The sequence below is a fragment of the Corvus brachyrhynchos genome, unplaced genomic scaffold (assembly GCF_000691975.1).
Source record: "Corvus brachyrhynchos isolate BGI_N302 unplaced genomic scaffold, ASM69197v1 scaffold97, whole genome shotgun sequence".
NCBI classification, from domain to species: Eukaryota; Metazoa; Chordata; class Aves; order Passeriformes; family Corvidae; genus Corvus; species Corvus brachyrhynchos.
The window spans coordinates 5,320,915-5,332,942 of NW_008239758.1; the positions used below are offsets into that span (position 1 = coordinate 5,320,915).

General features: G+C 48.0%; 2 protein-coding genes across 3 annotated transcripts in view; one reads left to right on the top strand and one right to left on the bottom strand.

The window, feature by feature from the left end:
• Positions 1 to 2,655, top strand: part of POLG (DNA polymerase gamma, catalytic subunit) — an 11,194-nt gene extending 8,539 nt beyond the window's left edge. Inside the window, exons 23-24 of the mRNA XM_017742557.1 lie at positions 600 to 757; positions 1,853 to 2,655. Of these exons, the coding sequence (XP_017598046.1) occupies positions 600 to 757; positions 1,853 to 1,914 (220 nt within the window). The 3' untranslated portion in view covers positions 1,915 to 2,655. The remainder of the gene's footprint in view (positions 1 to 599; positions 758 to 1,852) is intronic.
• FANCI (Fanconi anemia complementation group I) overlaps positions 2,029 to 12,028 on the bottom strand; it is a 24,026-nt gene continuing 14,026 nt past the window's right edge. The window contains exons 22-36 of one of the 2 annotated variants that reach the window (XM_017742672.1): positions 11,695 to 11,874; positions 10,256 to 10,419; positions 9,768 to 9,844; positions 9,200 to 9,316; positions 8,092 to 8,143; positions 7,392 to 7,519; positions 7,195 to 7,263; positions 6,992 to 7,079; positions 6,500 to 6,681; positions 5,815 to 5,871; positions 5,672 to 5,731; positions 4,883 to 4,969; positions 3,749 to 3,844; positions 3,160 to 3,285; positions 2,029 to 2,343 (exon numbers count right to left, since the gene is read on the bottom strand). In XM_017742672.1, coding sequence (XP_017598161.1) covers positions 2,278 to 2,343; positions 3,160 to 3,285; positions 3,749 to 3,844; positions 4,883 to 4,969; positions 5,672 to 5,731; positions 5,815 to 5,871; positions 6,500 to 6,681; positions 6,992 to 7,079; positions 7,195 to 7,263; positions 7,392 to 7,519; positions 8,092 to 8,143; positions 9,200 to 9,316; positions 9,768 to 9,844; positions 10,256 to 10,419; positions 11,695 to 11,874 — 1,549 coding nt within the window. In that variant the 3' untranslated portion in view covers positions 2,029 to 2,277. Of the gene's footprint in view, positions 2,344 to 3,159; positions 3,286 to 3,748; positions 3,845 to 4,882; positions 4,970 to 5,671; positions 5,732 to 5,814; positions 5,872 to 6,499; positions 6,685 to 6,991; positions 7,080 to 7,194; positions 7,264 to 7,391; positions 7,520 to 8,091; positions 8,144 to 9,199; positions 9,317 to 9,767; positions 9,845 to 10,255; positions 10,420 to 11,694; positions 11,875 to 12,028 lie in introns of both variants that reach the window. The other variant, XM_017742671.1, reaches the window with a different exon arrangement.

Sequence of the window (12,028 nt, forward strand, 5' to 3'; positions counted from 1 at the left end):
CTGCTGCTTCCCTGCCCCATGCAAAACTAAGCTCAGCCTAGAAAGCTCCTGACCTCAAAGGGCTCCTGTTGATCCAGCTGTGGCACAGGCAGCTTTGCCAAATCCCCCTCCCAGCACCGTGGGGTATTTGGTTACACGGGAGCTGGCCAAGGTGAGCTGTTTCTCCCGTGGGGAGGCAGGGATGCTGCAAACAGCCTTTCTGCAGCCGCAGCGGGGACAGGCACCCTGACGTTCCTGCCTTTGTGCCGGCTCCTGCGAGCACAGGGCTTCCTGCTGGGAAAATCCCGCATCTGCTCTGCCTGCCAGAGAGGATTAGCCAGCAGTGAGGGGCTGGATTCTTCCCTTCTCCCCAGGAGGCTCCATTACTTCCAAGGAGGCACCGTTACTGTTCCTCCCATGCCCACTTTAGCAATACTTGACTCTCTTGCTACCCAGGACTTAGAAAACATCTTGTCCCCCACCTGCTGAGTGATGTGGGTGCAGAGTACCTTGTGAGGGGTGGCTGGCCAGTGTTTGGTGAAACTGCCTGGTCAGAACTGAGTGTGACCAGGCCAAGGGTGATTGTCCAGCACCATCCCACCTGCTTTCTCATTCTCCAGGTGCATGTTTGCCTACAAACTGGGCCTGCAGGATCTGCCACAGTCAGTGGCTTTCTTCAGTGCGGTGGACATTGACCAGTGCTTAAGGAAAGAGGTGACCATGAACTGTGTGACGCCATCGAATCCCACGGGGATGGAGAAGTACGGCATCCCTCAAGGTGAGCGGTGTCTGTGCAAACTGCCCCCTGTAATCATCTCTGCACAAGCAGAGCACTTGGCCTAAGTAGTCATTCCCTCAGGGCTCCTCTGTTCAGCTGAGGCACCTCATAAGCCCCTTGGTTCCTGACCTCTCATCTGACCTGCGGGGCAACCACCGTGCTGGAGCCTGCCCCTCTTTCCTCAGGCCTCGTGCAGTTTGTGCTGCTGCTTCCAAATATTTGTGACAGTGATGAGCCAGGCCTGGCTCTGTTCTCCCATGCTATGTTTGCTTTGTGCTCCTCAGAGGAGCCCTCCTGTGCACTTTTAACACAACCCAAATTTAATTTCTCCTCTGAAAGGAGGCCCCTCAACAACCTTGGCTGTTTTGCCCTGCAGACCCAAATATTTCCATCCTTCATTCCTTTCCCTCCTTCCCCACTCTCCCTTAGCCCAGCACAGCTCTTTTCAGAGAACTGCAGTGGTGTTGCTGGGTGCTTTCTCAGCAGCCCCAGGGCCTCAAGTCATCCCTGTCTGCACTCAATGTAACCCTCTAATTGTTGCAAGCAAACATTTAACTCGTGGCTGGGAAAGCAGCTCCTCCTCACTGTGCAGCAGCTCTTTCCCAGATAAGGGAAGAACCTGCCCTCAGATTTGTTCTCTCAGTCACTGCACACACCAGATACTCCACCCTTAAGTACCCTTTATTAAGAGTCTTACAGGCAAAGGGTGCTTTCAGAAACAGGATTTGTGTTCTGTAGGCAAAAAGGGCACTTTTCACCAAGAACAAGGCAAATTAAACAAGTGCATCGCAATCAGGATCAGCAAAAACGTAACAGCAAAAACGTGTCAAACCAGCCTGGGCAGAGGAAGCTGTGGCCTCTCGCTGCTCAGGAGCTGCACACAGCAGCTTCAGCTCCAAGGCAGAACAGCACACGTCCCCAGCTTCCTACTGGTGCTGGTTCCTTCATTGTCACCACCACCCAAAACAGAAGTTTGAATAAATTTAGGGCTTTCTGTGCTACATGCTCTGAACTAAAGCAAATCCGAAGCATCGCTCTCTTACGTTGCACAGTCTGAGTGTCCTGCAGGGAACTGACTGTCCCCTTGTCTTCCAGGGGAAGCACTGGATATATATCAGATAATTGAAATAACCAAAGGTTCGCTGGAGAAGCAGTGACAACACCAGAGTGCCAGGACAATTGTCCAGACGGCGTGCCAAAGCCTCATTGTCCTTTCAGAAGCAGATCTTTTGGCAGGAACTGATCCCAGTCACTCCCTTCCCTTTTTGCTATAAGGAGGGATGTTCCTGGGGAAGATCTTGTAGCAGCACCTTTGAATAGCAGAGGCACTTCTGATGGCAGCAGCCAGCTGTGAAACCTGAGACAGGGGCCAGAGTCAGTCCCGTGGACTCAAGGGAAGAAGTCATAAGTATTTGGCAAGAGAAGCAATAAACCATCATCTCTGGATCTGCAGCCTGCGACCAAGGCGAGTCCACCATGGAACAGGCACTGTGAGAGGAGGCAGCAGCAGCAACCCCCGTTTATTTTTTTCTCTGTCTCTTCTTTTTGGGTTCCTGGTTCTCATCTGTCTGCTCCGCTGTGCTGCTCTGGAGAGGGGAGGGAGAGAGCAGCATCAGAGTGTGATTGTTTTTGTGTGAGTAGTCTAAGGAGTGTTTACCTAGAGCAAGAAGCCAGGTGTACAGAACAGGATTTAGCTTTTTTTTCCTCCCTAACATAAGGACCTGAAATGGAACTCCTGTCAGCCACTGAGACTTTCCCCATGGACCACCCACCTTCCCAATTCATGCTTAGACCACAGGCTACCAGTGGCACAGAACAGGGACTCTGTCCTGGGTTTTGGCTTGTTGAAACACTCAGGAAAATATGGACAGAAGCACCAATAAAAACCTGGACAATCAGCAGAGTAAACTGTTTATTTTTCTTAGCCAGCACAGGTGGCACTGCCATCACCAGCACTACCTAGTAGAGATGGCTCTGAGAATGATGCCTTGCAGAATTTGCCCTGCCAGGTCTTTATCTACAAAAACCTGCATACAAAACCACTTCGCATCATTCTGCAAAGGTCTGATCCTGGCCAGGCAGTAGATCCTCATGTGTAATGCTGATAGACCTCTCTGCTTTCTGAGGCAAAGAACAAGGCCTAAGAACAGTTTCACTTCCCCAAGACTAGGGACACAGAGCTGGTACATGAAAATAAAAGGCCACTCAAGGCAGAGGGTGGGGTGTAGGGGGTGTTCTGAGAGAAACTGTTCACTCCTTCCTATCAGCTTAGTATTAAAGTGAGAGCTAACCCAGGGAAGACAAGCTGTCCTAACTTCACACATTCCTGCACAACTCACAGATACAGCTGGCTTCTAAAGAGGAGGATACCTATCAGTAAAAGCAGCTAAATGAATTCTGACCTGGTCATTGTGTGGCTCGTTCTCAGCATCCTCCGAGTTGCGCTCCTGCAGGGCACTGTCCAGCACGGACGCGTTGATGCGGAAATCCCGGGAGGTGCTTAACTTCATGTACTGCATCAGGTTCACCTGCAGCAACCAAGGGGGAAACAGGCAGGGGAAACATGAAGCCATGAGCATCTTAGCTTAGTGTTCTACCCTGTCTAGTCCTTTGCACAGCACTGGGACAGAGTCCCTCACAGTAATAACGCAGCATTGAAGCACGAAGTGGGTGAAAAAGCACCTGCCCCCATGCAGTGCAGGGGCCCATTTACATCTTCCTAAAAGCCAAGTGATTGCCAGTTACTCTCACTTTCATGTAGGACCTTGTTGTGGCACATTTCATGACACAGACTGGGAGAGAGTGAGGAAAGGTGGCACGAGGTGTGCATGTTCCTGCTCCACCAGAAGCCATAGGTCACAGGCAGGACTGATGTGGACATGGGCTGGCATCAGTGTGGCAACAATTCAGCAGTGTTGGGCCAGGAGCACGAGCAAGGGCTGAAAGGTCCTTACACCTTCCTAATTACATAAGATCTCTGCATTACATTACCTTTGACTTCTTGGAGAGGTGGATAAGGAACTTCTCATACTGCTCAATTGCAAAAATCAGGTTTGGGATTGGCTTGGTCTCCCGAAGCACCTTGGCCTGAAATGCAGAGAGGAGTGAGATGGGTCAGATTTCGGAGGGAACAATGGCACTGTAGCCTGACATGAAGACCATAACATTCCCAGTTTAGAGAAGAGTCTTCAGCAGCTTTGCTCTGTACCAGTGCTGCCCCAGCAAGCCTTGCCAGCTCTGTCACTAGTTTTAAACTGACTCCCAGGATGGTTCTGCAGTGAGGCTCTGCTGTGCATTGTTTTGTGCTCTGCCCGCAGCCCACAGCCCTGATATCCCTGTCAGCAGCTCCTCTGCTCCATCTCTCCCAAGGCATCACAAGCACAGGCCATCCAGGCAAGGAGCACCCTGACATTTCACCACATTGTTGTCCTGCTTATTCACCACCACTGGTGCTCGTTCCCCATGGTGACAGAGGGGTAAAGGACATGCAGCATTTCAGCCCATTCCCATACACTCAGGGAAGAGCTAGGCAGATCATGCCTGTGGCTTTTAAACCCTTAACATCACAGGAATGTCTGGGACAGCTGAAGAGACGGAGGAAATGCTGTCTGGGAGCACAGACAAAGGACATCAAGGACCAGGAACCTGCCAGCCTGTTCACTTGCTCCCAAACAAATAATCCAGTTGTTTTCAACTGCCTTACTTGAGTGGAATCCATTCCTTCTTTCATCTTTAAATGTACTGATAAAATTAAGAAACACTTAAAGAGGATGCAATATCGGTTCCAATAAATTAGCCCATATCTGTAATTTCATAGCTTACCCCGAATGGCAAAAATACCAGACAAGGCAGACTATCCAGATTGACCTTTGTTTCATGTCCATGAGATTTTAAGATGCGTTTAGTGAAGATGGCCCTTTTGTTATGTTTTTTTTTGGTTGCATTTTGTTTGTTTGTGCTTTTTTAGACTTTTCTCTGAAGTTACAGTAGATTAAATTTGATTTTCACTTAAAGGCCCAAATGACAAATTGTCTGGTGATCTGTAAGAAGCCACCAGGTACCAGAAGCCTCGAGGTACGATCCTGCAAATACAGCCCATGTTCTAATGGAGTGAGTCAGTCTTACCATGACTGTAGAGACTGCAGCAGCTTCATCCTCTTTCTTCTTCTTTTTCTTCTCTTCTAAAAAGCTTAAGCTCTCACTGTGGATGTTCTGAAGGAGGATGCCAAAAGATGTGTCATTAGAGGGTAAGCAGGGAAGGAAATGCCAGCCAAGAAAGGCCAGAGAAGTCCTTGCTCTGGCCAGCTAACAGCATTACCAGCTAGGTAACAGAAAGGTAATGATACAAGGGTGGAATTTGGGATGATCTCAAAAAAAGATAAGGAAAGAAAAACTAATTTCATAATTCACACATTCAGAAATGTGAATGTGTGAGAAGTCCCCAGCAGTGATAGCTCTGCACACCCCAACACCTTCGCAGTATGTTGTACAATTCCTGTGGTCCTCACACAAGTACCCAGTTCCTCTCCAGGCAGATAAATCCCAGCTCCAGCACCGCAGTCTTTGGCACCCACATTGCTTCACACTGTGATGACTGCAGTGCTGTTGACCTTTATTTGCCATTGTGGTTAACAGCAGTATTAATCTCATCGAAAAAAACCCCCACATGAACAGAGGGGAAAAAAACCAGCAAAAACCCAGCTCCTTCCCTGCTCAAGCAGAAATCAGCATGCTCAGTCTCAATGGTGCTGAAATGTCTTATACTATATTTGACAAAGTAAAGCTTGAACTGTAAGAAACTCAGGTCATGTCAAAAAGATGAATAATCCCCAAGGGTGCCCATGTACTGAAGCTGATACACCACTCAGCACCAGATAGACTGGCTGTGATTCTGCCAGTTAATTTAGGCCTTACCTGTACGTAAGTAATGAATGAGTAACACTGTGGGGTCAGATGGGAACCTGAGAGCTTCACCTGCAAAGGAGCAGAGAGAGAGGCTGGTGTTACTCCTAACTCAGGGCAATGAGCCATTTCCCCAGAAATTTGCTCACACTCACCAGCTTTTCCAGTCTTCCTGGAATCGTACTTGAGGTGCTGCGGCAAGCCTGGATGTACTGCAAGGAAAACATGAGTTCCTTCTAGGTGTGCTGTTCCCATCCTGTATCCAGGCAGAGCTCAAAGCAGCTCATACAGTGGCACAGTGGGGAGGGCAGGATTTGCACAACAATCCTCCCCAGTGGCTTGCTACATCTAAGGTGCCATGTCTGCAATCCAGAGCTGTGAGAGGAGAGCTCTGGGGCAGTCACCACCTCGTATCAAAGGAGCTCCACAGGCCTGTGTTTCATGGCCCAGGTTCCTCCAGGTTCTGCTTCAGGGAAAGGGAATGAGTGGCAAGGGCAGGAGTGGTGAGCACTGTGAGAACACTGAGTGCCCTTCATTGTGCACACAGTTGTGTGGAGGAACCCACAGGACACGCCGGAAACAGCAACTCCAAGCCATGCAAAGCCAAATTCAGCTGGAGAGAAGCTTTCCTTTTATCTCCACTGGTACAACTATCACTGCTCAGAAAGGTCATGAAATTGAGGGCATGAAAGCCAACTGAACAAGGGCTCAACTCTTGCAAGGGATCAACAGCCCAGTCCCAAGCCTAACTGCTGCCAGGGGTCACTGTGAGCTTGCTGCAGCAGATGGGGAGAAGGTTTTTAGCTCAGAGGGAGCCCGCTGTCAGCAGAGCACACTCACGTGTTTGATGAGGGAGGTGAGAATTGCGTATGTCTTGCTGAGGCTTCTCAGCAGTGTGTCCACACAGCTCCCTGCTGGGAGTGCAGTCTGCACCAGCTCATGATAGACTGTCAGCAGAGTTCCCAGCTGCAGAATTACACCTTTCTCCAGAGCCTGAGTACGATCTGATGCCTGAGAGGAGTCTTCTAGAAGAAAGAGATGAATATCTGGTGAATGCGTGTCTAATGAATCCAGTTGTGCAGGTGGGAGGCACAAAAGCCCATCTTTATGTCTGGTGTATAAAGCCCCAGTGGGGCAAGGGGAAAATAATAAAAATGGAGGGATTTTGTGAGAACACCCTTATCTCACTTTGTTCATGTAGAACCAGCTCAAGGCAGAGTTTAACCTGCCCTCAGATGATGCTATCTCAAAATCCTCAAATATCTTTTTGCTCTCTGTCTTCATCTGTTTTTGACAAAGGTGTAACAGTAAGAACTGGACCACTTTCATTACCTGATGTGTCTGACCCCAGACTGGTGAGTTTCTTGATAAGCCAATCCACCTCTTCAAGGACCTTATCCACCTGACCCAGAACCAGCAGCTGAGACAGAAACCAATAACAAAACAGGTTTTTGGAGGAGTTTGGCACAACAGGAGCCTGCAAGCTGCTCTGAGCACAGTAGCCCTGGACACTGCAGGTGTCTATTCTGACTCACACAGACAGTGGGGGCTGCAGTCTTGGCATTCACTACGGCGAAATGGCACCGGCCCTCCACTTCTATGTCCTGAGCAGAGGAGAGAAAACAAATTCTGGTGAGTAAAACTTTAACTGCTGTCACATAGTTTGCATCAGAGATGCACTCAAACCTGACAGCACTGTGTGATGAAGAGCTCAGCTACTCCTGCATCATACCTGATCTATGTCTCCCAGGCAGGCGTGGATGTCTTGTGCAAGTTCCCGCAGGAGACCGACAGGGCTCTTGTAGAGAACGTGGACACTGAAGAGCAGAGACAGCAAACCCTTGCAGCAAGAAATGTCCTCTGTAGGGAAGAGAAAATAACACACTGCCAGGTGCAGTGCTTGCCTAGCTACTTAGGAACATCAGACATCCAGTGAGGGGAAGTCTCAGATTCAGTATGGATTTAACAGTAGGTAAAAATCCTATCAAAATACTGCAGCTATCAAAAATCCAGCTAAAAGCGGGATTTAAAACATCAGGCATCCCATGCGAGAGTGCAAAGGGAAGTATGGCACACTGGAGCTCTTAGATCGTGGAAAAATGGTGACCAAAAGCACTGAAGAAGTGCAATACAAACCCTGGCAAGAGTACTGTCTTTCCAGAGTATAAATCCCAATTTGAGCCTAAGTAACAAGGGAGAAAAGTCAAGTGAATGGCTTCCTTTCCTTCAGAAATGCTAAAAGATTTAGAGATGGAGTTCCTTCCCTAATACTTGTGCTTATAATCACAACGTTGTAGCAATCTGCCACAGAATGGGACCTGAATCTATCTTGACAAAGAGGTAAAACCAGGACAGACCCCAGCAGAGCATGTAAGGGTCTAATATCAGACCTGACACATCACATCTAAACATGCTCCTCAAAGCTTACTTACCAAGAGCATTTTCTTTGCAAACTTTGACTGTCCAAGTCAGGAACTGAAGGAACTATTTAAGAGGAGAAAAGATACCATGAGTTTGAAACAGAATTCAAAGCACAAAATAGTAACAAAAATTTAAGACAACGGATCACAGCAAAGGAAGATGAGTAGAGCAGCCAGCCATGATCTGTGAAGTTCCACAAGGGACACTTAGCCTACTAACAGGTCAAAAGCTGAGACCCAGGACAGGGTAATGGCTATACATTCCCCTGGACAGAGTAACAGCTCCATTTAATTTAAGGTAAATGATGACTCCAGACTTCTGGCACAGTTACTGCAGTTCCTAGCTTGTAAAATTGAGGCACTTTAGAAAATGACTCCTTGCGTGGAAGGAATTAGGCACTCGGCCAGTTTGGACTGGACACAAGTCTGCTGGCCTTTTTTGCCTCTATTCCCATGTGGAGGCCATACCACAACTAGGCTATGTTAGGAGTCCCTGCTCAGGAAAACAAATCATTCAAGTGTCCAAAGGCAGGATCGAATGTGCAGGAGTGGGATGGCAAGGCAACTGCCTCTGAAGTGTCCTTGCAGGCGTGTGACATGAGAACCCTTCACAGTGTAACAAAACTGTCCCTTTGACCTGGTGGGGTCTGTGGGAGGAGGCAGGACACACATGTGAGAGCCCACAGATGCCAGCCCCATCTGATAATAGGCACTTTAGAAAATGACTCCTTGCGTGGAAGGAATTAGGCACTCGGCCAGTTTGGACTGGACACAAGTCTGCTGGCCTTTTTTGCCTCTATTCCCATGTGGAGGCCATACCACAACTAGGCTATGTTAGGAGTCCCTGCTCAGGAAAACAAATCATTCAAGTGTCCAAAGGCAGGATCGAATGTGCAGGAGTGGGATGGCAAGGCAACTGCCTCTGAAGTGTCCTTGCAGGCGTGTGACATGAGAACCCTTCACAGTGTAACAAAACTGTCCCTTTGACCTGGTGGGGTCTGTGGGAGGAGGCAGGACACACATGTCAGAGCCCACAGATGCCAGCCCCATCTGATAATCTCCTTCCCACACATATGGCTGTGACATGCATCCCAGCCACCACAGGAAGGCTGAGGAGCACCTGCTGGGAGGCTGGATCCAGGAGTTTGGACAACGTGGAGAGAACGGTGATGAGTGACTGCGTTTCCTTGGCGTTGAAGTCATCTTCAGCACTGCTGAGTTGGTTCACCAGGGACCTCTGGTCATGGGAAGGAAAACAGTCCCTGAGTGTGAATACATGTTGCAGAAGCAAATAACCAGAAGCTGTGGCAGATAAAGGGATCAGCAGCAAGGAGAATGACAGGGAGTACAAGAAGAGGACTCTTCTCAAGAACAAGTGCTGATTTTTGTTAGGAGTGCTTACATACAGGCCTGCACATGGTCAGTGTGACTTTTAGAATACTCAGGTAAGTTTATGCTGCACTGAAGAACTGAGAGTTCTGTAAATACACATGCACTTCCACCCAGCTCTGCAGGGCATCCTGAAGAAGCTTTCCTTAGGGATCAGAAACCTTACTGAACTGCTAGTGAATCACTGCCACAGTTGCTATCACATACTCAGCCCTGTGGTCAAGCAACAGAGAGCTAGCAGTGTTTCCTGCCAGAATCCCAAAGGCTTTGGAACACTTGCAGCACACAGTGGTACTCACCTGAAACTGTCGGATCTGGAAGGCAGCTTTCTCTGTGACATTAATATCCGTTTCTTCTGCGTCACCATCAGTAATATCTGGCAGAGACAGAGAGGTGCAGAAAAAAAGCTAAATGCCAAGAGCAGAATACAGGATTTATTTCTAAAAGTGGGAAAGACTGCTCACAGCTAGAGGAGAAATACAGACTGCAGAACCACGGTGAGCAGAAAAATGTGTTAAAGGCAAACTTCAAATAGACAAATGCTATATCAGACCCCAACTATCCTCTGTTGACAGACTGAGAGCTCTATAAAGGCAGGTAAAATATATCTCTGGAACTTGTCTCTGGTATGAAAATCTATGCTACTAAGCCCACCTTGTTACAGAGAGACAAGAACCAGACCCATCTCTCCCTAGTGATGGATAAAGGGTGCTGGGTCCCTACGTGCCCACAGGTGGGCTGGAACCTGGAGAGTAGAAACCAGAGCAGAACTGTACCATGTGCCTACCCAGGGCTTGCAGAAACTGGGGGATCCTGGCAGAGTACAGCTGCTGCACCGTGTTGAAGATCCGCAGCAAACCTTCCAAGCACAGAAGAGAAATGCTTTTGCCCTTCTTCTTCCCTGATTCTTCAACAACGGTGGGAATTGAAGTGTACCTCCAAAGCAGAACCCTGTGGGATGGGAGATGAGATTTACTCCAGTAAAGCTGGCTGCACAGGGCAGGAACTAGATTCTGCTCTTAGGATTGTATTTTTAATATAACTAAATTGGGAGGTCTTTTGCCTATAGGAAAAGGGTGGGGGAAGAGATCTTTTTTAAGAAGATTTTATTTCAATGTCAGCAAAACAGCTACTGCATTCTTCCTGCACAGCTAAATAATTTAATTCTTTCCAGGTGCCAAGAGACCTTCCAATCTCATTTCAAGTCCATCTTTATACACTCATTTCTTCCACCCAGCTTTCCCTCTTTCTCAGACTACCCTGACCACTGGTGTCAAATCTGCCAGTGACAAAAAGAGCTTTTCTCGCGGCAGTTTGGATCTGTGAAATGTCAGAATTCACTACAGGGCTCTCTATAAATAAAATCAGAAAGGTAAAGGCAGGCAAAGCAAAGTAAAAAGCTGTGAGGAAAGCAAAATTGTTTGGCCCAAAGGAGACTTTTCTGTTTGTAGGCAAACATCTTTTTCCTGCTTCCCTAAGCCCACTTCTTCCCTTTTTTGTTCCCTCTCCTTTCTTCTCATTAGTTCTGTTGCCTGCACAGATGATCTTATTCTGTTTCAATGTCCAATCACGCAAAACATGTAGCTCACATGTAGTCCTAATGACTGCAACAAAAATAGCCTCTATTATTTGGGGCGAGACACAAAACCAGCATTATGCATGGCAGGGGTAATTTGCATTTTGTGCTCTCTGCTGACTGGGCTCTGAAAAGACCCCATGCAGATATGACCTAGATTCCAAAAGACATTTACATGGTTCACATTCTTGGATTTCCAAAGGATTAGATGCATGAATGTCTTCAAGCATCTTGCAGAAGTCCTAAACAAATGCTTTCTAAAGCTTGTGTCCCTCATGCATCTGTTTTGTTCCATAGCTCAAAGTGAATTTTAACTTCGCTGCATTCCAGAGGCCTCAAGAATCCAGCCTGTAATCATCTTACCTTCTCTGTGACAATGAGTGATGAACCAGAAGTCAGAAAGAGGATGAAAATTTTGATGGCATTTGGTTCTTCCAGACCAAGTTATTAGAGCTGTATCACTCCCTATGGCACAGAAACTGTAGTGCCTCCATGTGATTTCTCAGGAGCACAGAAAGGCAGTGACTTCAACCCAGCAACAACAACTGTTTGACACAGTTAGGGACTGCATTCTTCTTTCAAAACCCCACCTGGGAGTCAAAAATCCCCCAAACGCATTGCTGATGTCTCCACATGCCACACTGACTCACTGTGTGATTCTGCAGAGGTGCTGGAACATCTTCTCTGGATTTTGTCCATCTGGCCCGTCCGTTTGTCCCGTCTCCTCCAGCTGCTGCACCTTCTGCAGAGCGACGCTGACAGCGTAGCGCAGGAACTCCGTGCTGGAGCGCAGCACGGCCAGGCTCTCCTCGTGGCTCTGGGTATTGTCCCTGCAGGGCCAGGAGAACTGTCAGAGAACTGGGGATGCACAGGAGAAGCTCAGGGATGGCCTAAGAGATTCAAAACTTAAATATGCATTTACAAATAATATCACTGACTGAACTCAGGGTGGAAAAGACCCTTTGTTTTGGTAGCTTGTAGGGA